General features: G+C 39.1%; 1 protein-coding gene and 1 long non-coding RNA gene across 2 annotated transcripts in view; one reads left to right on the top strand and one right to left on the bottom strand.

Annotated features, from left to right (window-relative positions):
- Positions 1 to 701, bottom strand: part of SPESP1 (sperm equatorial segment protein 1) — a 32,753-nt gene extending 32,052 nt beyond the window's left edge. Inside the window, exon 1 of the mRNA XM_007084550.3 lies at positions 454 to 701. Coding sequence (XP_007084612.2) covers positions 454 to 514 — 61 coding nt within the window. The 5' untranslated portion in view covers positions 515 to 701. The remainder of the gene's footprint in view (positions 1 to 453) is intronic.
- Positions 702 to 868: 167 nt separating this feature from the next.
- On the top strand, positions 869 to 18,471 carry LOC122239215. Its single transcript, XR_006218169.1, has 3 exons — positions 869 to 1,158; positions 6,179 to 6,325; positions 17,785 to 18,471. It is a non-coding gene; the product is annotated as an uncharacterized LOC122239215 (long non-coding RNA).
- The last annotated feature ends 7,220 nt before the right edge of the window (positions 18,472 to 25,691 follow it).

The following is a 25,691-nucleotide window of genomic DNA, read 5'->3' on the forward strand; positions in this document are numbered from 1 at the left end:
ATAGTTCTCCACAAGTCAGGAGAGAGTATATCTCATATTCACCTTTAAAAACGTAAAAGCCATTCTTGGCCAGCCAACCTTACAAAAACAGGGCCCCTTGGCCCCACGGGCAGCAGTTTGCAGACCCCTGCTTTCTCTCACACGCAGCGACTCTGGCCAAGGGGAACGAGGTTAATGTCAAGGAATGTGTCCGCCAAGGGCGAGGAGGTCACACCCGCCAGCCCAGCGCATCCCGGGTGACGCCTGGGACCCGCTGCATCGCTACCGGCGGCGCGGAGGTCGCGGCGGAGGAAGGCGCGAGTAGGAGAGGGATACACCTCCACAACGGAGGCCAGGACCCCGGGCAGTGAGGTGTGGGAAGAGTGCAGGACCGGGTCTCCGGCGGACCCCGGAGCAGGGAGCTTCCCCCAGGACTGTCCCCTGGGTCGCTGCCGCCGCAGGTCGGTCACTCACTCGGAAAGGCAGGCACGGATGAAAGCCATAGCAACAGCACAACTAGGACTAAGGACTTCATGGGCACCGTCCGCAGCACTCCGCCATGCGACGGGAACGTCCTGGGCCACCAGGCCGGGTACCTCAGGGCCGAAAAGAGAGGGTGTCAGCCGCGACAGTCCCTCCTCAGGGCCGTGGGCGCCCTGCAACGGTTGTCCCCAGCGCGCAGGCGCAGCGAGGGCTTGGGGGAGGGGAGCGCGAGTGGCCGAGGCCCGCCCCTTCCTGGAGCAGCGCGCAGGAGACTGGGCCACAACGTTCTGCCCCGCCCCGGTGCGCATGCTCGCTTTGGCTTCCAAGCTCCGTGGCAGGCGCCGGCTCCGAATGTCTTGACGCCCGCGCGACTTCTGGAGCTACGAGGGCTGGGATGTGGCAGAGCTCGGCCGGCCGGTGGAAGCTGGGCGTGTGGCGGTGCCTGGAGGGTGCTATGTGATGGAAGACATGGACAAGTAGCGTGGCAGTCGCAGCCGCGTGGAAGTGCTGTAGTGGGGGAAGCACTAGGCACCGTGGGCACAGAGGAGCCCCCCCTCCCCAACCCAAAAGGGCGGGGAGGAGGCCCCCCCACGTGAAGAAAGCTGGGCGCTCCCACTCCCAGAGAACCGGAAATCGTTCCGTCTAATTGCAGCGATTGGGAGGGAGCACATGTTGGAAGTGAGAGAGGAGAGCTAGGTAGTCATTAAAGCCACTTTAAGGGGCTTGGGTTTGTTTTGTTCAAAAGACGGCCCCCCCCCGTTTTTTTTTTTTTTGAAAAGACAAACTATGGAAACAAGCTATGGCGAATAGATGGGTGGGTTGTCTGGGGTTAGGAATGGGGAGAGCGTGACTAAAAGTATGTATGAGAGAATAGGAGTGATGGAGAGTTGTGGTGGCCTCAGATTCTATACGTGTGTTAAAATTCTTAGAACTGTTGGGGCGCCTGGGTGGCTCAGTCCGTTAAGAGTCCGACTCTTGGTTTCGGCTCAGGTCATGATCTCACATGTGTGAGTTCGAGCCCCGCATAGGGCTTGGTGCTGACAGCGCAGAGCCTGCTTGGGATTCTCTCTCTCTCCCTCTCTCTGTCCTCACCCCCCACTCACACTCTCTGTCTCTCTCTCAAGAATAAATAAACAAAACTTAAAATTCTTAGAACTGTACACCACCAAGAATAAGTTTACCATATGGTAATTTAAAAAATCCATGGGGCGCCTGGGTGGCGCAGTCGGTTAAGCGTCCGACTTCAGCCAGGTCACGTTCTCGCGGTCCGTGAGTTCGAGCCCCGCGTCAGGCTCTGGGCTGATGGCTCGGAGCCTGGAGCCTGTTTCCGATTCTGTGTCTCCCTCTCTCTCTGCCCCTCCCCCGTTCATGCTCTGTCTCTCTCTGTCCCAAAAATAAATAAAAAACGTTGAAAAAAAAAATTAAAAAAAAAAAATCCATAGGCACCCATATCTCTGCTTCAGGAAGCAAAGGGCCTGGGTTTTATTCTGAGGCAATGGGGAAATACTGCAAGGTTCAGAGCTGGGAAAGGTATAATTAGATTTGCATTTCAGAAAGCTCTCCTTGCAATGTCAGGAATGGGTTGGCAGGAAGGAAGCAAGACTGAGAGGCAGGGAGCCAAGTGAGAAGGCTGTTCCAGAAATCCTGGCATGGATTGATGGAGACCTGGACTCATACTGGCAGAGGACAATGGGGCCTGTGGACAGAGTTGAGAGACATTTAATTAGAATCGACAAAACTGGGAAATTGTCTGAATGTGAGGACTGAGGGAGGAGATCATGCTCATGTTTCTGGCTGGAGCCCCTGGCATGTGGTGTGAGATGGGGAATACAGGAGTTTGGGAGGGGCGGTGGAGAAAGAGAAGTTTAGTTTCAACATTGTTCTGTTGAGATGGGCTTGGAACTACTACTGGCGGGGCCTGTCCAGTGAGCAGATGGATGCAGGGCCCCAGAGAGAGCTGAGGTGAAGAGGGAGGTGTAGGAGGCGTCAGAATCTAGAAGAGAAGTGTGAGATTGCCTGAGGAGAGCTTTCAGAGTTGAAGGCCACTGGGCCTAAGTCAGATCCTAGGAAACATGGCAGGCTAGCAAGAGGAGGAGGGACCTGCAAAGAAGACTGAAAGTGGGGAGAGGAAAACCAGGAGAGAATGAAAGCTTCATTGGAGGGGGAGAGTCTAAGGCTGTCACATGCTTCTGAGAACTTCCATTTAGCAACAGGATCCTTGGCAGAAGCAGTTTCAGTGGAGTGGTTTATGCAGAATCCAGACCATGTGAGTTGAGGAATGACCAAGAGCCAAGGAAATAGGGACAGCTAGTCCAGACAACTTTTTCAAGGTTGGTGGGGGAGTCTTGGATGTGCTCTACCAGTGTCTTAGCAGCCTTCTAGAATCAAATGATTACAACTACTTGGAAAGCAATTTGGAATATGTAACAACCCTTAACGTACTATAAATACTATTTTATAAGTTATATAACATAAATTCAGAGGGGGATATGTCCCAAGATAGCCGTAATGGATCATTATCTATAATATAATAAAAAAATATAAGAGAATGGTACATTTTGTTTATAAAAGAACATTCTAAAATACTGTTAGAATACTGGGCAACTATTAAAATGGGGTTCATAAATTATATCTAATTTGGGGGAAATGTTCCCATTGGAGTGGATTATATTTGCCTTATTAATTGAGGTCCCACCCTCCCTGGGCTTCCTTGCCCCACTACCTTTCATTCCACCTTAATGCATGAGCCTCAGTGAAAGACAGCTAGAATCTTGAACAGACAAGTCAAAAGAGGGGCTGGATTTTGTTTTTCAATTCATGATGTGGTTGAAAGTTAAACCACCTTTATAGGAGCGGGTGCTTAGGTGAAAAGTTTTGTTTCTGTTCATCTGTTTTGTTTGTATTTTTATTGGACATGCTTGCCTTTGAATATCAAAAGCCAAGGAAACTGAGGACAGGGGAGCATAAACTATAGATTGGGGGTATCACTCCAACACAGACTGCGGTTTGCAGACAGAACCTCCCTGATAGGTTTTGGTGGTTGCAGAGATTTGTTCTCCCAAATTTGCGTGAAAGGCTGTAAGTGAGAGGTTCAAATACGATGTCAGTTTGTTAGACCCAGGGTTGGGTTGTTTTTTGCTTTTTTGTGTGTTTATATAAATCTGGTAACACCTTAGCGGCTCTCATGGATCATCCAAATGGACGTGTTGAAGGGCACCTGGATGGCTTAGTTGGAAGAGCGTTCAACTCTTGGTCTTGGGGTTGTGGGTTCAAGCCACATGTTGGCTATAGAGATTACTTAAGTAAAGAAGCTTAAAAAAACAAAAAAAAACCCAAATGGACCTGGTGAAGTAGCCAAAGGATATCCTTACGGTGGAATTTTAGTTACCAAGAATGACTTTTAACTCTGTGTACTTTATGATCTATGTACTAACATAGGAAAATATCCAAAATAGGGTATTGAATATCTTTTAAAGTGCAGAAAAATACATATCAATTTATGTGAAATCATAGCACAGTTAAATATTTACATGAATACTCCAGAAATCTTTCTGGAAGAAAACACAGCAAGCTGATAACAGTGCTTGCTTCTAGGAAAAGGAATGAGATTGGGTGGAAAGAAGAGATTTTGAAGGGAGAATTTTTCTCTTTAATTTTTTCCTTATCCCTTGAATTTTTCCAAAGAAGAGTGTATTATATATTAATTCCTCATGTAATTAAAAATGAAAACTTTTTACAAAATCTAGAAGCTTAGAAGAGAAACAGTAGCAAAAGTAATGGATATCTTATGCCTCGTACTTTCTCCTACTGATTAACTGAAATATTTTTAAGGTGACTAATTCACTAACAACAACAAAACAAAAATAGTATTTTGCCTGTATCTCTGTTTCACCTCTAGACTCTGTCTGTGGACTGTTCTGAAACTTAATCACACAGTATTAAGTTAAATATCATTTACTATTATATGATTTTTTTTTTCTCAGGGATGTATTGTATCTCCGCTTTATCATGATTCTTATGCTTCTCTATCACACACAGCACCTTGTTGGTGCCCATAAAGATATACTAACATAACAGCTCATGCTCTTCCAACCTAAAGGAAGAGACACCAACCTTCCCTCCCTCTGAACTTCCCAGACCTATCAAAATCCACTTGTGTTTCAAGGCTCAAATGCCACGTTTGCTAGGAATCCACCCCTTCCTCAATTAGATTATATTGTATTTTCCCTATCCCATATTTCCACAGTGTTCTATTACAGCCATTTTTCATTGAATTACTGCATTTCATTTTTACAAGTCGACCCTCTTGACTAAAGTCTTTGAGGTCAAAGAAGCAGATCTAAATTATCCCTGCATTGCACCCTCCCCAGCCCAGCCAACGTCCTGCATTCACGGATTGCTCGATAAATGCATGTTTGAGTTCAAAGGAAATCAAAAGGTTGGGATTTTTATGTAGGCTTTTACAGAATCCCAAAAGAAACTAAGAATAGTTATTCAGCTGCAGAGACAACTTCAGGGAGTTCCTCAAGGAGGAACAAGGAGTTCCTCAGCTCTGAAGTGTCTGTGACGCCATTATTTAAGCCCAGGTGAAACAAATGGCACTGGTCTCATCATCTGCTCTTTTCTCCATATACCCCTCCAAGTAATTCTGAACAATAAATTCCTAATTGTGGAATTTCTGTCAAATGGATTGTACCAACTTCTATACCCATCAATAGTATAATGACTTACTAATCCTGGGTGTCATCATCTTTGAAGACCAACCATATTAAATATGGTATCTTGTTCTTTTAATCGGTCTCACTTTGTTTTTCAGTGAGGCAAAGAATTCTGCCTACTCTCCCTCCATGCCCCCACCTAGAACTTGCCCTATACTTCTTCTAGGGTGTATCTGAAGCCTGCATTTACCTGCTCTGTATTCTTTCACCTGTTGACCCAATGGATTTTTTTTTTAATGTTTATTTATTTTTGGGAGAGAGAGAGCATGAGCTGGGAAGGGGCAGCACAGAGCTGACGCAGGGCTCCAACTCACGAACTGAGAGATCACGACCTGAGCCAAAGTCAGACACTTAACCGACTGAGCCACCCAGATGCCCCGACCCAATGGATTTGAATTCATAGGCTATGGTTAGCTAGAGTTATGTTTGTCTCCCTGGAGAATGAAGCATATTTGGGAAGTCCTGCCCCCATCACCGTAAGTCATTTCCCCAATCTTTGTCACTGCCCCCGCTATTCTGGAACCAAAGCACAGGGCAGCCTGACCATAGCCCTTGCCTTATGTAATGCCAATGCAATTTTCAGATCTGAGATCTCAAATGTCACTTCCTAACAGCACTTGGCACTATTCTGGAAGAATAGTTGAAGTTCAGTATTTACTAAATGAATCCACCCATCTCCCTACCCAACCATCTACTCCACAGTTCTAAAAATCCTAACACTAAAAATCCTAACAGGAGCACCAGCGACTTTGTCAGAGAAGGACTTCAGCCACCTGGGGGCGGCAGAGCCTCGCCAATGGCTGGCATGGTACTTGCAATTACTTCTGAGCATCACTCCGGCTGGGAGTCTGGGAAGTGGGTTCTGATTTTGTTGTGCTGGAGCATGTTTTGCTCTCGTGTGTTTTGTCTTATTCTCATGCCTTGCACTCTGAACACACCAAATAGCATTTAATAATAGTAAAAATGATTACATAATAATAGCCTTTGTCCTCCAACAGAGATTTTCTTCAGCGCAGGCTGTCTAGAGGAATGCTGCACATCAAGTCCTCCACTAACTGCTGAAGCTACTCCATTTGCACTTATATTAAAGACAGACCTTGCCTGAAATCAGTTTGTAAAATGAGACCTGGAAGCACACGGAGGAGGTAGGCTTACCGTTAGGGTTGCCCTCTTTCACTAGGCTCTGCACCACTTGAGGTAGGCAAATGCATTTTTTATTCCCAATACAGGATTCTGAATTGGATCCATGGGATGTATTTACTTTGTTTTAATTTATGAGTGGCAAAGAAATTTTGGAATGTGGATGAGAAGAGCTGGGAAGGGGTTGGAAGTATGTGAACCTAGGAATGTTTTTAGTTCTTTCCAGGGAAACCCTCCCTCTTTCCTTTTAGCTCTACAAAGTCAGTGTGCAAAATCCCGTGAAAGTCTTAGAATGTAGTTGGTGACTTACAAAGATGTCAGAACAATGATTTATTGCCCCATGGATCCATCTACTTAGGAGGGTCCTGGAATTCTAAAAGAGTTCTCAATACAAATTAAATTTTAATTCACTTAACTTTTGAAAAATGTTACATGTCCCCACTAAATAGAAAGATTCTGAAGGACAGGGACTGTATCTTTTTGTGTTTGTGTCCCAGGGACTTTTCACAGAATGTACTCTCTAAGTATTTGTTGAATAACTTGAAATTTTCTTGCCAAAACCACCAAATAAAATAGAAAGTGACCTTGGGTAAGAAGGACCTTAATCTCTCTGGATCTCATTTTCCTTTTCCTTCAAATAATAATCCTTTGTATTTGAATACTTGGTTTAGTCTAAACCTTACAGACTCTATATTTCCTTTTATACTCAAGTATAACAGAAGGGTAGATTAAATATGTATTAGCATCCCAGCGCCATATATGAGAAAATTGAGACTCAGGCTAAAAGATTTGGTTACCTCACCACATCCTCATGCACTAAAACTACAAAACACAGGTCTTTGCCTCTAAGTACAGCATGCTTTTCACTGTACTTCTCTGGGTGTACCTGGAGACGGGGCATCTGGGTGGCTCAGTCAGTTGAGCACCTGACTTCGGCTCAGGTCATGAGCTCATAGTTTGTAGTTCAAGCCCCACATTGGGCTCACTGAGTCAGCACAGAGCCCACTTCAGATCCTCTGACTCCCCCTCTCTCTGCCCCTCCCCCACCCATGCTCTCTCTTTCCTCTCTCAAATATAAATAAACATTTAAAATTTTTTAGAAAGATAATTGTACTAGTCAGTCTCCTCAAACTGCTTTTCTGGCCCCAGCAATGGTTCTCAGTCCTCACAGCACAGAGTTAGTACAGAGCTTTTTATTTATTTAAAAAATTTTTATTTAGTTTATTTATTTACTTTGGTGGGAAGGGGCAGAGAGAAAGGGAAAGACAGAATCCCAAACAAGCTCCATACTGTCACCGCAGAGCCCAACGTGGGGCTCAAACTCATGAACCATGAGATCATGACCTGAGCCGAGATCAAGAGTTGGACACTCAACCGACTGAGCTGTCTAGGTGCCCCAGTACAGAGCTTCTTAAAAATAAACAGTAATCAAGACTGTGGTATTGGCAGCAGGGGGATAGACACATAGATCAATGGAACAGAATAGAAAATCCAAAAAGAGAGTCAGACATATGTGCCCAACTGATTTTTTACAAAATGCAAAAGTGGGGGTACCTGAGTGGCTCAGTTGGTTGAATGTCTGACTCTTGATTTCAGCTCAGAGTGAAATCAGATTTCAGCTCAGGTCATGATCCCAGGCTTGTGTGACTGAGGCCCACAACAGGCTCCATGCTGAGCAGGGACCCTGCTTAAGATTTTCTCTCTCTCTCTCTCTCTCTCTCTCTCTCTCTCTCTCTCTCTCAAAATAGATAGATAGATAGATAGATAGATAGATAGATAGATAGATAGATAAAAGCAAAACCAATTCCGTGGAAAAAGGATAAACTTTTCGAGAAATAGAGCTGGAGCAATTGGACATCCATAGGTTAAAAAATATAACTGAACCTAAATTTCACACCTTTCACAAAAATTAATTCAAAAAGGGTCACTGTAAAATTTTAGGGAAAAAATAGAAAAACTCTTTAGGATTTAGAGCTGGGCAAAAATTTCTTACATTTGACACTAAAAGCATGATCTATACAACAAAAAATTGAAAAATTGGACTTCATCAAAATGACACTTTTTCCAAGAAAGACCCTTGTTAAAAGAGCGAAAAGACAAGTTATAGCTTAGAGAAAATATCTGTGAACAACAAATCTGACAAGCACTATTATCTAGAATATATAAGGAATTCTCAAAACTCAGCAGGTAAGAAAAAATTCAATTAGAAATGGGCGAGACACACGTCATTGAAGAGATTCTACATGTGGCAAATAATACACATGAAAAGATATTTAATTATCATTAGCCATTAGAGAATTGCAAATTAAAATCACCACAAGATACAACTTCACACATTAATTAGAGTGACTAAAATAAAAATAGTGACAACACCAAATGCTGCCAAGAATGCAGGGAAAGGGGCTGGCTGGCTTAGTCAGTAGAGCGTGTTATTCTTGATCTTGGGGTCATGAATTCAAGCCCCATGTTCGGTATAGAGATTATTTAGATTAAAAAAATGAAGAGAAACAGGATTATTCATAATTGCTGTTGGGATGTAAAATGGCATAACCATTATGGATGACAGTTTGGCATTTTCTTATAAAACTAAACAAAACAACTATATGACTCAGCAGTTTCAATCTTGGGCATTTATCCAAGAGAATTGAAAATTTAGGTTTATACAAAAACCTTGACATGATTCTTCATAGCAACTTTATTCATAATAACCAAAAGTGTTGGAAACAACTTAGCTGTTATTCAGATGAATTGACTCTTCTACATATTATGTCCTTGTTTGTCTCATTAGAGTTTTTGAATTAAGGTCTATTTTTTCCTGATTTTAGTATAGTCATACAGTTCTGTTTGGGTTACTATTTGCATGGGGATCTCTTTCTACAAACTTTCACTCTCAACCTATGCATGTTTTTAGATCTAAAGTGACTCTCTTGTAGGTAAAGAGTTTCTCAGACAAACAAACTAAAGGAGTTTGTGACCACTACACCAGCCTTGCCAGAATTATTAAAGCAGTCTTTTTGAGTGGAAGGAAAGACCAAAAGTGACAAAAACTAGAAAGAATAGAGAAAATCTCCAGAAACAACAACAAAACAAATAAGAAAATGGCATTAAGGGGCGCCTGGGTAGCTCAGTCGGTTAAGCGTCCGACTTCAGCTCAGGTCACGATCTCACGGTCCGTGAGTTCGAGCCCCGCGTCAGGCTCTGGGCTGACGGCTCGGAGCCTGGAGCCTGCTTCGGATTCTGTGTCTCCCTCTCTCTCTGCCCCTCCCCCATTCATGCTCTGTCTCTCTCTGTCCCAAAAATAAATAAACGTTAAAAAAAAAAAGAAAGAAAATGGCATTAAATACATATCTATCAGTAATGGATGTAAATGGACTAAACACTCCAAACAAAAGACATAGGGTATCAGAATGGATTAAAAAAAGGGAGAGAAAGAGGGAGAGAGAGAGAGAGAGAGAGAGAGAGAGAGAGAGAGATACCCATCTATATGCTGCCTATAAGAGATTCATTTTAGACCTAAGACACCTGCAGATTGAAAGTGAGGAGATAGAGAAACATTTATCATGCAAATGGTGTCAAAAGAAAACCAGTTACAATACTTATATCAGACAAACTAGATCCTAAACCAATGACTCTAACAAGAGATGAAGAAGGGCACCATAAAGTAATAAAGGGGACTAGATCCAACAAGATCTAACAATTGAAAATATTTATGCCCCCAACTTGAAACACTCAAATATATAAAACAATTAATAACAAACATAAAGGAACTAGAAAATACTATTATAATACAATAATAGTAAGGGGATTTAACAACCCACTTACATCAATGGACAGATCACCCAAAAACAGAAAATCAATGAGGAAACAGTGACTTTGAATGACACCCTGGAGCAGATGGACTTAACAGATATAGTAAAAACATTTCATCCTAAAGCAGCAGAATACACATTCTTTTCAAGTATATATGGGACATTCTCCAGAATAGATCATATACCAGGTCACAAACCAGACCTCAACTACAAAAAGATTGAGATCATACCATGAATATTTTCTGACCACAATGCTATGAAGCCTGAAGTCAACCACAAGAAAAAATTTGGAAAGAACACAAATACATGGAGGTGAAAGGACATGCCACTAAAGAATGACAGGGTCAGCCAGGAAATTGATGATGATGATGATGATGATGATGATGATGATGCTGATGATGAAGGAGGAGGGGGAGGAGGAGGAAGAGGAGGAGGAGGAGGAAACAAATACATGGAAACAAAAGAAAACGAGGACACGACACAGTCCAAAACTTTTGGGATGCAGCAAAAGCAGTCATAAGAGGGAAGTATATAGAAATACAGACCTACCTTAAGAAGCAAGAAAAATCTCAAATAAATCTAACTTTACACCTGAAAGAGCTGGAAAAAGAACAATAGACAAAGCCTAAAGTCAGCAGCAGAAGAGAAATAATAAAGATTAAAGCAGAAAAAAATAATACAGAAACAAACAAAAAACCCAGCAGAATAGATCAATGAAACCAGGAGCTAGTTCTTCGAAAAAGTTAACAAAATTGATAACCCCTTAGCCAGACTTATTAAAAAGAGAAAGGACCCCAATAACTAAAATCACAAATGAGAGAGGAGAAATAACAAACACCACAGAAATATAAACAATTATAAGAGAATATTATCAGAAATTATATGCTACCAAATTGAACAATCTGGAAGAAATGGGTAAGTTCCTAAAAACATATAAACTTCCAAAACTGAAACAGGAAGAAATTGAAAACATGAACAGACTGATAACCAGCAAAGATTTTGTTTCAGTAATCAAAAATCTCCCAACAAACAAAAGTCCAGGGCCAGATGGCTTCCCAGGAGAATTCTACCAAACATTTAAAGAAAAGTTAATACCTATTCTTCTCAAACTATTCCAAAAATAGAAATGGAAGGAGAACTTCCAAACTCATTCTATGAGGCCAACATTACCCTGATTCCAAAACTGGACAAAGACCCTGCTATAAAAGAGAACTACAGGTAAATATCCCTGATGAACACAGATGCAAAAGTTCTCAACAAAATACTAGCAAATCAAATCCAACAGTACATAAAAGAATCATTTGCCACGAGCAGGTGGGATTTATTCCTGGGCTGCAAGAGTGGTTCAATATTTGCAAATCAATCAACATGATACACCACACTAAGAAAGGATATGGGGCGCCTGGGTGGCTCACTTGGTTAGGCATCCGACTTTGGCTCAGGTCATGATCTCACGGTTGGTGGGTTTGGGCCCTGCATTGGGCTCTGTGCTGACAGCTCAGAGCTTGGAGCCTGCTTCGGATTCTGTATCTCCCTCTCTCTCAGCCCCTCCCCTGCTCACTCTCTCTCTCTCAAAGGTGAATAAACATTAAAAAAATCTTTTAAAAATAAAAGAAAGGATAAGAACCATATGATCCTCTCGACAGATACAGAAAAAGCATTTGACAAAGTACAACATCCATTCATGATTAAAAAAAAAAAAAAACCCTCAACAAAGTAGGGATAGAGGGGACATGAAAAGCCACAGCTAAGATTATCCTCAATGGGGAAAAACTGAGCGCTTTTCCTCTACTATCAGGAATAAGACAGAGATTTCCACTGTCCCTACTATTATTTAACATAGTACTGGATGTCCTAGTCTTAGCAATTAAACATGAAAAGAAATAAAAGCCATCCAAATCAGCAAAAAAGGAGTCAAACTTTCACTATTTGCAGATGACATTATACAATATATTGAAAACCCAAAAGACTCCACCAAAAAATTGCTAGAACTGATACATAAATCAAGTAAAGTCACAGGATAAAAAAGCAATGTACAGAAATCTGTTGCATTTCTATACACCAATAATGAAGCAGCAGAAAGAAAAATCAAGGAATTGATACCATTTACAATTGCACTAAAAACCATAAGATACCTAGGAATAAACCTAACCAAAGAGGTGAATGGTCTGTGCTCTGAAAACTATAAAACATTCATGAAAGAAATCAATGACACAAAGAAATGTAAAAACATTCTATGCTCATGGATTGGAAGAATAAATATTGTTAAAATGTCTATATTACCTACAGCAATCTACACATTTAATGCAATCCCTATCAAAATACCAACAGCCTTTTTCACAGAGCTAGAACAAACAATACTAAAATTTGTATGAAACCACAAAAGATCCCAAATAACCAAAGAAATCTTGGAAAAGGAAAGGCAAAGCTGAAGGCATCACAATTCCAGATTTCAAGTTATATTACAAAGCTGTAGTAATCAAGACAGTATGGTACTGGCACTAAAATAGACACATAGATCAATGGAATAGAATAGAAAGCCCAGAAATGACCACACAACTATATAGTCAACTAATCTTCAACAAAGCAGGAAAGATTATCCAATGGGAAAAAGACAATCTGACAAGTGGTGTTTCGGAAACTGGACAGCAACATGCAAAAGAAAGACTGGACCACATTCTTACACTGTACACAAAAATAAATTCAAAATGGGTTAAATACCTAAATGTGAGACAGGAAACCATCAAAATCCTAGAGGAGAACACAGGCAAAACCTCTTTGATATTGGCCATAGCAACTTCTTATTAGATATGTCTCCTGAGACAAGGGAAACAAAAGCAAAAATGAACCATAGGGATTACATCAAGATAAAAAGCTTCTACAAAGTGAAGAAAACAATCAACAAAACTAAAAAGCAACCTTTGGAATGGGAGAAGATATCTGCAAGTGATATATCTGATAAAGGGTTAGTATCCAAAATATAAAAAGAATTTATAAAACTCAACACCAAAAACAAATAATCAGTTAAAAAATTGGCACAAAACATGAATCAACATTTTTCCAAAGAATATATACACATGGCTAATAGACATATGGAAAGGTGTTCAACATCACTGACCATCAGGGAAATACAAATCAAAACTACAATGATATTACCTTACACCTGTCAGAATGGCTAAAATTAACACACAGGAAACAACGGGTGTTGGCAAGGATGTGGAGAAAGGGGAACCCTCTTACACTGTTGTGGGAATGCAAACTGGTGTGGCCACTCTGGAAAACAGTATGGTGGTTTCTCAAAAAGTTAAAAATAGAACTACCCTATGACCCAACAATTGCACTACTAGATATTTATCCAAAGGATACAAAAATTCTGATTCAAAGAGGCACACGCACCCTAATGTTTGTAGCAGCATTATCAACTAGCCAAATTGAAGGCGTGTGTGTGTGGGCGTGTAATGGAATATTACTCAGCCATATAAAGGAATGAAATCTTGCCATTTGCAATGACATGGATGGAGCTAGAGAGTATTATGCTAAGCAAAATAAGTCAGCAGAGAAAGACAAATACCATATGAATTCACTTATATGTGGAATTTAAGAAACATTACAGATGAACATAGGGGAAAAAAGAAAAAAAAAGGGACAAACCAGAAAACAGACTCTTAACTATAGAGAACAAGCAGGGTTACTGGAGGGGAGGTGGGTGGGGGTATGGGTTAAGTGGGTGATGAGTATTAAGGAGGGAATATGTTGTGATGAGCACTGAGCGTTGTATGTAAGTGATGAATCACTAAATTCTACACCTGAAACTAAAATAATAATAATAATAATAATAAAATAAATAAAATGAGTCTATTTTAATCAATAATATTGCATCATAGTTTTTTAAAATTCATTCTGCCAATCTCTGCCTTTTGTTGGAGAGTTTAATTCATTTATACTTAACGTGACTATTGATAAAAGACCTTTTCATTTACCTTTTTTTTTTCTGTATATCTTATACCTTTTTTGTTCCTCCATTTTCTCCATTACTGCTTCTTTGGTGCTCATTAATTTTTTTGTAGTGTAGCATTTTGACTCCTGTCTCATTTCCTTTTGTATATCATTTTTAGATATTTTCTTAGTGGTTACCATGAAGATTACCTAAACGGCAATCTAGTTTGAATTGGTTCCAACTTAACTTTAACAGCATACAAAATTCTGTTCCTATACAGCTCCATTTCTTCCTTAGGTTGTTTTGTTTTTTGTTTTTTCACAAATTACATCTTATACATTGTTCACCCATGACATAGACTCAGTGATTGTTTTATGCATTTGTTTTTTAATCATGTAGGATATAAGAAGTAGAGTTAGAAACCAAAAATACAGCAATGTTGGCTTTTATATTTACCTATGTAGTTACATCTACTGGAGAGCTATATTTTTCATATGGCTTTGAGTACTGCTTAAAGTCTGTTCATTTCAACCCAAAGAACACTTTTAAGTATTTCTTATATGGCATTTCTACTAGCAACAAATTCCTTTACTTTTTGCCTATCTAGGAGTGTCCTAATTTCTCCTCCATTTTTGAAGGATAATTTTGCCATAAACACAATTCTCAGCTGCCAGTTTTTTTCTTTCAGAACATTAAGAAATGTCATCTCACTCCCTTCTGGCCTCCATGTGTCTGATGAGAAATCTACTGCTAATTTTATTGACGATCCCTTTTATATATTTAGTCAACTTACCTGTTGTTACTTTCAAGATTCTCTTTGTCCTTGGCTATTGACAATTTGATTATGTGTCTCATGTGTCTCTTTGTGTTTATCTTTCTTGGAATTTGTTGAGCTTCTTGAGTGTGTAGATACATATCTTTTATTTATTTTGGGGAGTATGGGGCCATAATTTCCTTAAATATTCTTTGTGCACCCTTCTCTCTGTTCCTTCCTTCTGGGACCCCCATTGTACATATGTTAGTATGATAGTGTCCTACACATCTCTTAGACTTTGTTGAGTTTTCTCCATTGTTTTTCCTTTTTGTTCCTCAAATTGGATATTTTCACTTTCTATCTTCAAGTTTACCATTTCTTTCTTCTTCCTGTTCAAATATATTGAAATGTTCTAGTGAGTTTTTCATTCAATTATGGTATTTTCAGTTTCAGAATTTCAGTATGGCTTTTTTTAAATCATTTCTATTCTATATTAATATTCTTCTTCAAATTGTTCTCCAGTTTTCCTTTATCTATTTATTCATGATTTCCTAAGTTGTTTGAGAATATTAAATACAATTTACTTAAAGGCTTTTCCTAGTAAGTTCAGTGTCTTCCCTAGGGACAATTTCTGTTCATATCTTCTGTGAATGAGCCATACTTTCTTGTTTCCTTTTGTACTTCATATTTTTTTGAAAACTGACCCTTTTGAATATTATAATGTGGCAACTCTGGAAATCAGACTGTTTACTCCTTCAGTGTTTGTTTGTTCCTTGCTATAAGCTTCAGCTATTTGTTTGCCTAGTTACTTTTCTAAATTATTCTGTAAAGTCTTTAATCTTTGTTATAAGTGATGTCTGAAGTCTCTCTTTTTTCAGTTTGTATTCACATAATGTTTTAACAGGTTTCCTTGAATGCCAGGAACTGAATGGCAGAGAGACTTCTCCAGTCTTCATACATTGGCTCAGTTCTAGGACACTCCTTCAATGCTCCTTCAACTTGTTTCAATTCCTAATTTCTCCGGCTGGAATTTCCAGTATGATGAATAGTAGTGACAAAAGAGGGCATGCTTCTCTTGATTCTAATCTTAAAGGGAGATTTTAGTCTTTCACTATTGAATATGGTGTTATTTGTGGGTTTTTCATAAATGCCCTTCTTGGTTTGTTGTTGTTGTTATTTTAGCTTTTGTTTTCATCAAGCCTATACAGAACCACTGATCTTATTACAGAAGAGAAGCACAGAATGTTGGAAGTGGAAAGGACCTCAGAGTTTATAGTCCAAATCTCACATTGTACAGATAGAGAAGCTGAGGCTACATGTCTTATCCAAGTTCACTAAGGTTGTTGAAGGCAGAACCTGGACCAATAATAATAACTATGATTTATTACCTGCCTACTAAATGCCAGTTATGAACACTATTCATTTATTCATTTATTCTTCATATTAATACTCTGAGGTAGGTATCATTATTTCCATCTTATAAATGAGGATGCTGAAGCTTGGTAAGTTTAAGAAAATTGTTCAGCTAGTGAGTTGATGAGCTGGTGAGCCTGGATGATCTTCTTATGTCATAAAGTAAGGAAACTTTCACAGGCTTATAAAAGCTTGTCAACAGGAATAAACTGAGGATCAAAAAATATTTAATGTAATTGGTTGAAGTATTTAGAATTCATAGTGATATTATATTACAAATTCACAATGCAACTTGAATAAGAGTAAAACAATAAGCTCATTTATTACCAGTAGTGGTGGCTATACCATTAACTTTGAAAATTGGTAATTAAAGGAAAGTAATTAAATATTTATTCCATTTTTTCATTAGGATCAGTTATCAGGATAATCAGATTAACCTTGTTGATGAGGGAGAGTCTGATATATAGAGGAATGCTGGATAATAAATGTTGAAGGAATAATAGAATTAGAAAATCAATTTACAACCCCTAATGAAATAGTTGATTCATGCAAGGATCAACAAAATATGCTAAAAGCATTAGGTTAAAGACTGATGGGAAACTGGTATTTTACATATTCACAAGATTTTACCCCACAGGTTACTTGCTAAGCAAGTAATAATTCTAGTAACAGGCTATCATCATCTTAACCCAATGATCACACTTAGCATTGCAAATATTGGGAGAACTAGATTCATGTGCCTTTTAACATGATGAAATATGAAGTACACAGCACCATCTATGAGGTAATTTTTGCCAAAATTTTTAACTTCTGATTGAAAGGAAGGAGAAGGGATAGAAAAATAACTCATACCACTGGATGAAGAAGCAAGCAGACAAGTCCAGAAGGTGTGGCTTCAACAAATGAATGGTAAGATAGTTTAAGATTGAGGAGACATACAATAAGATAATAAATGAATAAATCAGCTATGAAGATATTTGGGGGACAGTTGGAAAATCTTGAGTAACTTCTAGATATTAGATTATATGAAAGAATTGTTGTTAGAGATGATAAAGTTATTGTGGTCATGTAGGGAAGTGACCTTTTTACTTTTTTTTAAGTTTATTTATTGAGAGAGAGAGAGAGGGAGGATGATCAGGGGAGGGGCAGCGAGAGAGTAAGAGAGAGAGAGAGAATCCCAAGCAGGCTCTGCACTGTCAGCTCAGAGCTGGATGCAAGACTTGATCTCATGAACCGTGAGATCATGACTGGAGCTAAAAACAAGAGTCAGACACTCAACTGACTGAGCCACCCAGGCACCCCATGACCTTACTTTTCAGAGATGCCTACTGAAATACTTAGGGTGAAATATAATGATGTCCATGTTTACAACATCTCAATAATAAGACCAATATGGCAAAATGGCAAATATTAACAGTTGTTAACTCTAGTTGATTGGTTGGTGGATAGAAACTATGTGATTTGTCCTAGTTTTCTTTACGTCGAAAACTTTATCATGGGAATTGGGAGGAAGCATTCCAGGTTAAGAAGGTGTCCCTGATTTCCTTTTAGACACAAAGGCATGAAGAACAAATTTCAAGGACAATCTCAGGATGGGAGATCAAGTCCACAAGGAACAGCCAGGAGTACCACTCCAAAGTGACCAGCAAGAATAGAGGATAGACCAACATCCCTGCCACCAAAAGTACTGGATCAGACTAAAATTCTTAGCAGAAGAGCTGGAGAAAAAGTGACACAAAATTATGGAGGATGTCCTCTGGAGAGGGAAAGACACCAAACACCTGCAGTGATTTGGATGAATAATGGAGTGGTGACTAGAACCAGAGGCTCCAGGTGACAACTTTACTTACTACACGAAGACAAAGAGCACAATCACATTCCCCCTGGGTCATATGAAGAGGTGGGACATCTGCTTCATTGAGGGACTTTTAGAAGCCCCAGAGAAATTGAGGAGCTCAGCCAATCTCTTCCTGATTTTCCTGCATTTCCCAGGGAGGCTGCTGAATCATAAATCTTCCTTTTGTAAGAGATAGACCATGTTCAAAAATTGGAGACTTCGGTATTGTGACGATGTCAGTCCCTCCCAAGAGAGCCCAGAAACAGGCCCACACTGTCACTTGACATTTAAAAAATAACAACGGGGTATTCTGGGGTATTGATAATGCACTCTTTCTTAATCTGGATGCTGGTTACATGGGTGTGTTGAGTTTGTGAAAATTAATAAACTGTACACTTTTTATATTGAGCTTTTGTGTTTGTATATTATACTTCAATTAAAAGTTTATTTTCAATCCCTTTATAAGAGTTCAAATGATGTTTTCCAAGATTAAACTGATGTCGTTCAAAGCCATTCTTCTTAATTTCCTACATTTCTAATACTCTCTGTTAATTCTTTGGTTGCTTTCACAGAGTACTAAGCTGATTGGCAGGCATTGTTAATGGGTGGGGAGAGAGTTATCCTTGGTCTTTGAGTAGTTGTTCTTCAGTCTCTTCATAACTGTTAGGTCTCACAAGTATGTCCTGACCCACTCCATTCCCCTGGCCCATTTGGAACCTTCCAGAAATAACCCTTCTTTTAGAGGCACTCACTGACAGTTTCTGCTTCCTGTTTTAAAATATCTTAATTTACTTTAATTGAAAAGGGGCCCAAGATGGCAGAGAAAGAGAACCCTAGGCTCACCTCCTCTCACAGATACAGCTAGATAGCACTCACATCAGTGTAAGGCCAGAAAATGACCTGAGGACTGACAAAACAAACTCCACAACTAAAGGTAGATAAGAGGCCACATCAAAGAGGGAAGGAAGAGCAGAGATGCGGTGAGGACTGTGACTGACCATGAAGAGAGAGCTGCAGGCATAGAGAAGAAAGAGAAACAGACTATCACACTGGGGAGCCTGTGCAAGTAAGATGAATCCCCAAAATATTTGACTTTGAAACCTAGAGAAGTCAAATTTTGTGAGTTCTTACAACCAGGTAGACTTAAAGCCTGAATTTTAAAACTCAGAGGACTTGGCTCTGGGAGAGCCTGGAGGGCAATAGGAAGCTGAATCTCTACCCTTAAAGATATAGCATGACAAACAGCCTGTGAATTACAGCACAAAAACAGCAGTTTGAAAAAAATGTCTGGTGCACATAGAAGCAAGAGTTATTTATGCATCTCAGAGCACACCCCAGAGGGGCAGCATTTGAGGAGGTACTTCTCCAGGAACTAAGAAGGTGGCAGGCACCGTCTCCCTCTCCCACTCCCCAGCATAAATACACGGCCACCTGTAGGAACCAGCCCAGTGCCAACACACCACTGAAGTTACTTACACCAACACACCTACCCCATGCTTTGGGTATCCACCCTTCCCAATCACTTTACCTCAGTCCAGGCACTGTGGATTCCCTTTCCCAGAAGACTGACACAAATCTTCCAAACACCATGTCTTTCCACCAATGTGTTTTGTAGGGCCTTGGTCATGGTTGTGGCAGTGGTGGTGGCTGTGGGCGCTGTACAAGCCCAAGGCATACCTTCTTAAAACTGAGCACCCCATCCAGACAGTCCCAATCCCAGTCCCAGTGGTAGCAGCAGGTCTCATTTGGCAAGTTCACTGATGTGCACCTTCTTAAAACTGCATGTGTCACCCCAGCCAGGGACCAAATACTGTCCATAACAGGCAAAGAGAGCCTCTGCAGAGTATTGGACTGAAAGTAAAAGTGGCTAGAACACAACAGCAACACACATAGAAGACACCACTGAAGCACCAGGTTCTGGTGAGCAGGGGACACTGCACTTCAGGGCACTAGACGACCTCTTCTTCATAAGGCCATTACTTTCAAGAGCTAGAGACATAGCTGGCTTTCCTAGCACACAGAAAAAGACACCAAGAGGTAGACAAAATGAGGAGACAGAGGAATATGTCCCAAATAAAAGAACAGGACAAAACCACAACAAGAGACCTAAGCAAAACAGGTATAAGTAATATATCCAATGGAGAATTTAAAGTAATGATTATAAAGATACTCACTGGACTTGAGAAAAGATTGAAGGACATCAATGAGACCTTTAACAAAGAAATAGAAAACAAAAAAAGAACCAATCAGAGGTGAAGAACATAATAAATGAAATTTAAAATACACTAGATGGAATAAATAGCATGCTAGAAGAAGCAGAAGAACGAATTTGCAACCTGGAGAACAGAGTAATACAAAGTAATCAAGCTGAGCAGGTGAGAGAAAAAAAATTATGTAAAATGAAAACAGACTTAGGGAACTCAGTGATTCCATCAAGCATAACATTCACATCATAGGGATCCTAGAAGAGAAAGAAAAGGAGGCAGAAAATTAATTTGAAGAAATAATATCTGAAAACTTCCCTAATCTGGGGAAGGAAACAGAAATCCAGATCTAGGAGGCACAGAGATCCTCCAACAAAATCAACCCAAGGAGGTCCACACCAAGACACATAGTAATTATAATGGCCAAAAGTAATGACAAAGAGAATCTTAAAAGCACCAAAAGAAAAGAAGATAGTTACATAGAAATGAAACCCCGTAAAGCTATCAGTGGATTTTTCAGGAGAACCTTTGCAGACCAGAAGGGAGTGTCATGATATATTCAAAGTGCTGAAAGGAAAAAGTCTGCAGCCAAGAATACTCTATCCAGTACGGCTATCATTCAGAATAAAAGGAGAGGTAAAGGCTTTCCCAGACAAACAAAAGCTGAAAGAGTTCATGACCACTAAACCAGCCCTGTAAGAAATGCTAAAGGGGACTCTTTATGTGGAAAGGAAAGACCATAAGTAAGAGTAAAAAGGGTAGGAAGCACAAAAGCAGTAAAAATAAATACATCTGTAAAAATCAGACAAGGGACTCACAAAATAAAAGGATATAAAGTTAGCACCATATACCAAAAATCTGGTGGGAGTGAGGGAGGAAGAGTAAAGAATGGGCTCAAACTTAAGTGACCATCAACTTAATGTAGACTGCTACATGCAGAAGACGTATACAAACCTAATGGTAACCACAAATAAAAAACCAGTAATAGATATGCAAAAAATAAAGACGAATGATTCCAAGTATAACACCAAAGAAAGGCAGTAAACCATGAAAGAGAGCAAGAGAAGAATCAGAAAAGAACTACAAAACCACAAAACAAATATCAAAATGACAATAAGTATATACTTACAAATAATTACTTTGAATGTAAACAGACTAAACACCCCAATCAAAAGACATAGGGTGATGGAATGGATAAAAAAAAAAACAAGACCCATCTATATGCTGCCTACAAGAGACTCATTTAACACCTAAAGACATGCAGATTGAAAGTGAAGGGATAGAGAAGCATTTATCATGCAAATGGATATCAGGAAAAAGCAGAGTAGCAAAATTTCTACTGGATAAAATAGTCTTTAAAACAAAGACTGTAACAAAAGATTAAAAAGGACACTATATTATCATAAAGGGGACAATCCAACAAGAAGATATAACAACTGTAAAGATTTATGCACCAAACATGCAAGCACCCAAATACATAAAACAGTTAATAACAAGCATAAAGGATCTAATCAACAGTAATACAATAACAGTGGGAGACTTTAAAACCCCACTTACATAAGTAGACAAATCACCCGAACAGAAAATCAATAAGGAAACAGTGACTTTGAATGACACACTAGACCAGATGAACTTAACAGATATATTCAGAACATTCCATCCTAAAACAGCAGAATACACATTCTTTCCAAGTACGTATGGAACACTCTCCACAATAGATCACATATTAGGCCACAAAACAAGACTCAACAAATTCAAAAAGATCGAAATCATATCATGCATCTTTTCTGACCACAATGTTATGAAACTAGAAATCAACCGCAAGAAGAAATCTGGAAGGACCACAAATACATGGAGGCTAAATAACATGCTACTAAATAATGAATGGGTCAGCTAAGAAATCAAAGAAGAAATAAAAAATTACATGGAGACAAATGAAAATGAAAACACAATGGTACAAAATCTCTGGTATGCAGCAAAAGTGGTTCTAGAGGGAAGTTTATAGCAAAACAGGTCTACCTCAAGAAGCAAGAAAAATCTCAAATAAACAACCTAAACTTATACTTAAAAGAGCTAGAAAAAGGAGAACAAAACCCAAAACCAGCAGAAGGAATGAAATAATAAATATTAGAACAGAAATAAATGATATAGAAACTAAAAAACAAACAACAGAACAATGAAACCAGGAGCTGGTTCTTTGAAAAGATCAACAAAAGTGATAAACCTTTAACCAGATTCATGAGAGAGAGAGAGAGAGAGAGAGAGAGAGAGAGAGAGAGAGACAGGAGAGCAAGGGAGACGGAGAGAGATAGGACTCAAATAAATGAAATCACAAATAACAACATCACAGAAATACAAAGGGTTGTAAGAGAATATAATGAAAAATTATATACCAACAAATGGGATGACCTGGAAGAAATGGATAAATTCCTAGAAATATATAACCTACCAAAATGGAAACAGGAAGAAATAGAAAATTTGAACAGGCTGATTATTGACAATGAAATTGAATCAATAATAAAAAAAAAATCCCAACAAACAAAAGTCCAGGACCAGATGGCTTCACAGGTGAATTCTACCAAACATTTAAAAGAGTTAATGCCTATTTTTCTGAAACTATTCCAAAAACAGAAGAGGAAAGAAAACTTCCAAATTCATTGTATGAGGCCAGCATACATTGTATGAGGCTCTGATACCAAATAAAGACAGCAGATAAAGACACCACAAAATAAGAGAACTACAGGGGCACCTGGCTGGCTCAGTCGGTAGAGCATGTAACTCTTGATCTCAGGGTTGTAAATTCGAGCCCCACCTCGAGTGTAAAGATTACTTAAAATCTTAAAAAGGAGAAAGAGAAATACAGACCAATATCTCTGGTGAATATTGCAAAAATCCTCAACAAAATACTGTCAAACCAAATCCAACAACATGTTAAAAAATCATTCACCATAATCAAGTGGGATTTATTCCTTGGATGCAAAGGTAGTTCAACTACCTTTGATGCTGACTTGTAAATCAGCATGATACAATACATCAATAAAAGAAAGAATAAGAACTGTATGGTCATTTTAATAGACTCAGAAAAGCATTTGATAAAGTACATCCATTCGTGATAAAAAAAAAATCAACAAAGTAGGTTTAGAGGAAATATAATTCCACATAATAAAGATTTTATATGAAAAACCCACAGCTAACATCATATTCAATGTGGAAAAACTAAGGGTTTTCCCCCTGATGTCAGAAACAAGACAAGGATTCCACTCTCACCACTTTTATTCAGCATAGTACTGGAAGTCCTAGCCACCACAATCAGACAACAAAAAGAAATAAAAGGCATCCTTGGGGCGCCTGGGTGGCGCAGTCGGTTAAGCGTCCGACTTCAGCCAGGTCACGATCTCGCGGTCCGTGAGTTCGAGCCCCGCGTCAGGCTCTGGGCTGATAGCTCGGAGCCTGGAGCCTGTTTCCGATTCTGTGTCTCCCTCTCTCTCTGCCCCTCCCCCGTTCATGCTCTGTCTCTCTCTGTCCCAAAAATAAATAAAAAACGTTGAAAAAAAAAATTAAAAAAAAAAAAAAAAGAAATAAAAGGCATCCAAATCGGCAAGAAGTCAAACTCTCACTAATTGCAGATGACATGATACTATATATAGAAAACCCTAAAGACTCCACCAAAAAACTATTAGAACTGATAAATGAATTCAGTAAAGTGGCAGGATACAAAATAAACGTACAAGGGGCGCCTGGGTGGCTCAGTCGGTTGAACATCCGACTTCGGCTCAGGTCATGATCTCACGGTTCGTGAGTTTGAGCCCCGTGTCGGGCTCTGTGCTGACAGATCAGAGCTTGGAGCCTGTTTCAGATTCTGTGTCCCCCTCTCTCTCCGCCCACCCCTGCTTGTGCTCTGTCTCTCTCTGTCTTTCAAAAATAAATAAACATAAAAAATTTTTTTCAAAATAAATGTACAGAAACCCATAGCATTTCTATACACTAATAATGAAGCAGCAGGAAGATAAATTTTTAAAAATCCTATTAATGCAAACTGGTGCAGCCACCCCTGGAAAACACTATGGAGATTCCTCAAAAAGTTAAAAATAAAACTATCCTATAACCCAGCAATTGTACTACTAGGTATTTATCTAAAGGATAAAAAAAGTGCTGATCCAAAGGGGCACATGTACCCCAATGTTTATAGCAGTGCTATCAACAAGAGCCCAATTATGGAAAGAGCCCAAATGTGCATCGACTGATGAACAGACAAAGGAGATGTGGTATGTGTGTGTGTGTGTGTGTGTGTGTATATATATATATATATATATATATATATATATATATATATATATATATATAATGGAATATTACTCAGTGATCAAAAATGAAATCTTGTGATTTGCAACAATGTGGATGGAACTAAGTGTATTATGCTAAGCAAAATAAGTGAGTGAGAGAAAGAAATACCATATGATTTCACTCATGTGGAATTTAAGAAACAAAACAGATGAACATAGGGGGAGGGAAGGAAAAATAAAGAAAACCATAAGAGACTCTTAAATATAAAGAACAAACTGAGGGTTGATGGAGGGGAGGTGGTGGGGTGATGTGCTAAATGGGTTAAGGGCATTAAAGAGGGCACTTGGGATGAGCACTGGGTGTTACATTTAAGTGATGAATCACTAAATTTTACTCCTGAAACCAATATTACACTATATGTTAACTAATATAAATTGAATCTAAATTAAAAAAAAATAAAGATATTTCTCTAAAAACACATAATAAAAAAGAAAATAATCCCATTTACAATTGCACCCAAATAATAAAATACCTACAAATAAACTTAACCAAAGAGGTGAAAGTGCTGTACTCTGAAAACTATAAAATATTGAGGAAAGAAACTGAAGAGGACACAAAGAAATAGACATTCCATGCTCATGGATTAGAAGCACAAATATTGTTAAAATGTCTATACTACCCAAAGCAATCTACACATTTAATGCAACCCCTATCAAAATACCAACAGCATTTTTCACAGACGTAGTTATTCTAGCTATTGTTTATTACAATCCTGAAATTTGTATGGGGACCACAAAAGACCCTGAATAGCCAAAGAAATCTTGAAAAAGAAAACTGAAGGTACACAATTCCTGACTTCAAGTTATATTACAAAGCTGTAGTAATCAAAACAATATGGTACTGGCACAAAAATAGACACATAGATCAATGGAATAGAAAGCCCAAAAATGAACCCAGATTATATGGTCAATTAATTGTTGATGAAGGATGCAAGTATATGTAACGGGAAAAAAGACTGTCTTTTCAACAAATGGTGTTAGGAAAACTGGACAGCTACATTCAAAAGAATGAAACTGGACCACTTTCTTATACTATACACAAAAATAAATTCAAAATGGATTCAAGACCTAAAT

The sequence above is a fragment of the Panthera tigris genome, chromosome B3, assembly GCF_018350195.1.
Source record: "Panthera tigris isolate Pti1 chromosome B3, P.tigris_Pti1_mat1.1, whole genome shotgun sequence".
Lineage (NCBI taxonomy): Eukaryota > Metazoa > Chordata > Mammalia > Carnivora > Felidae > Panthera > Panthera tigris.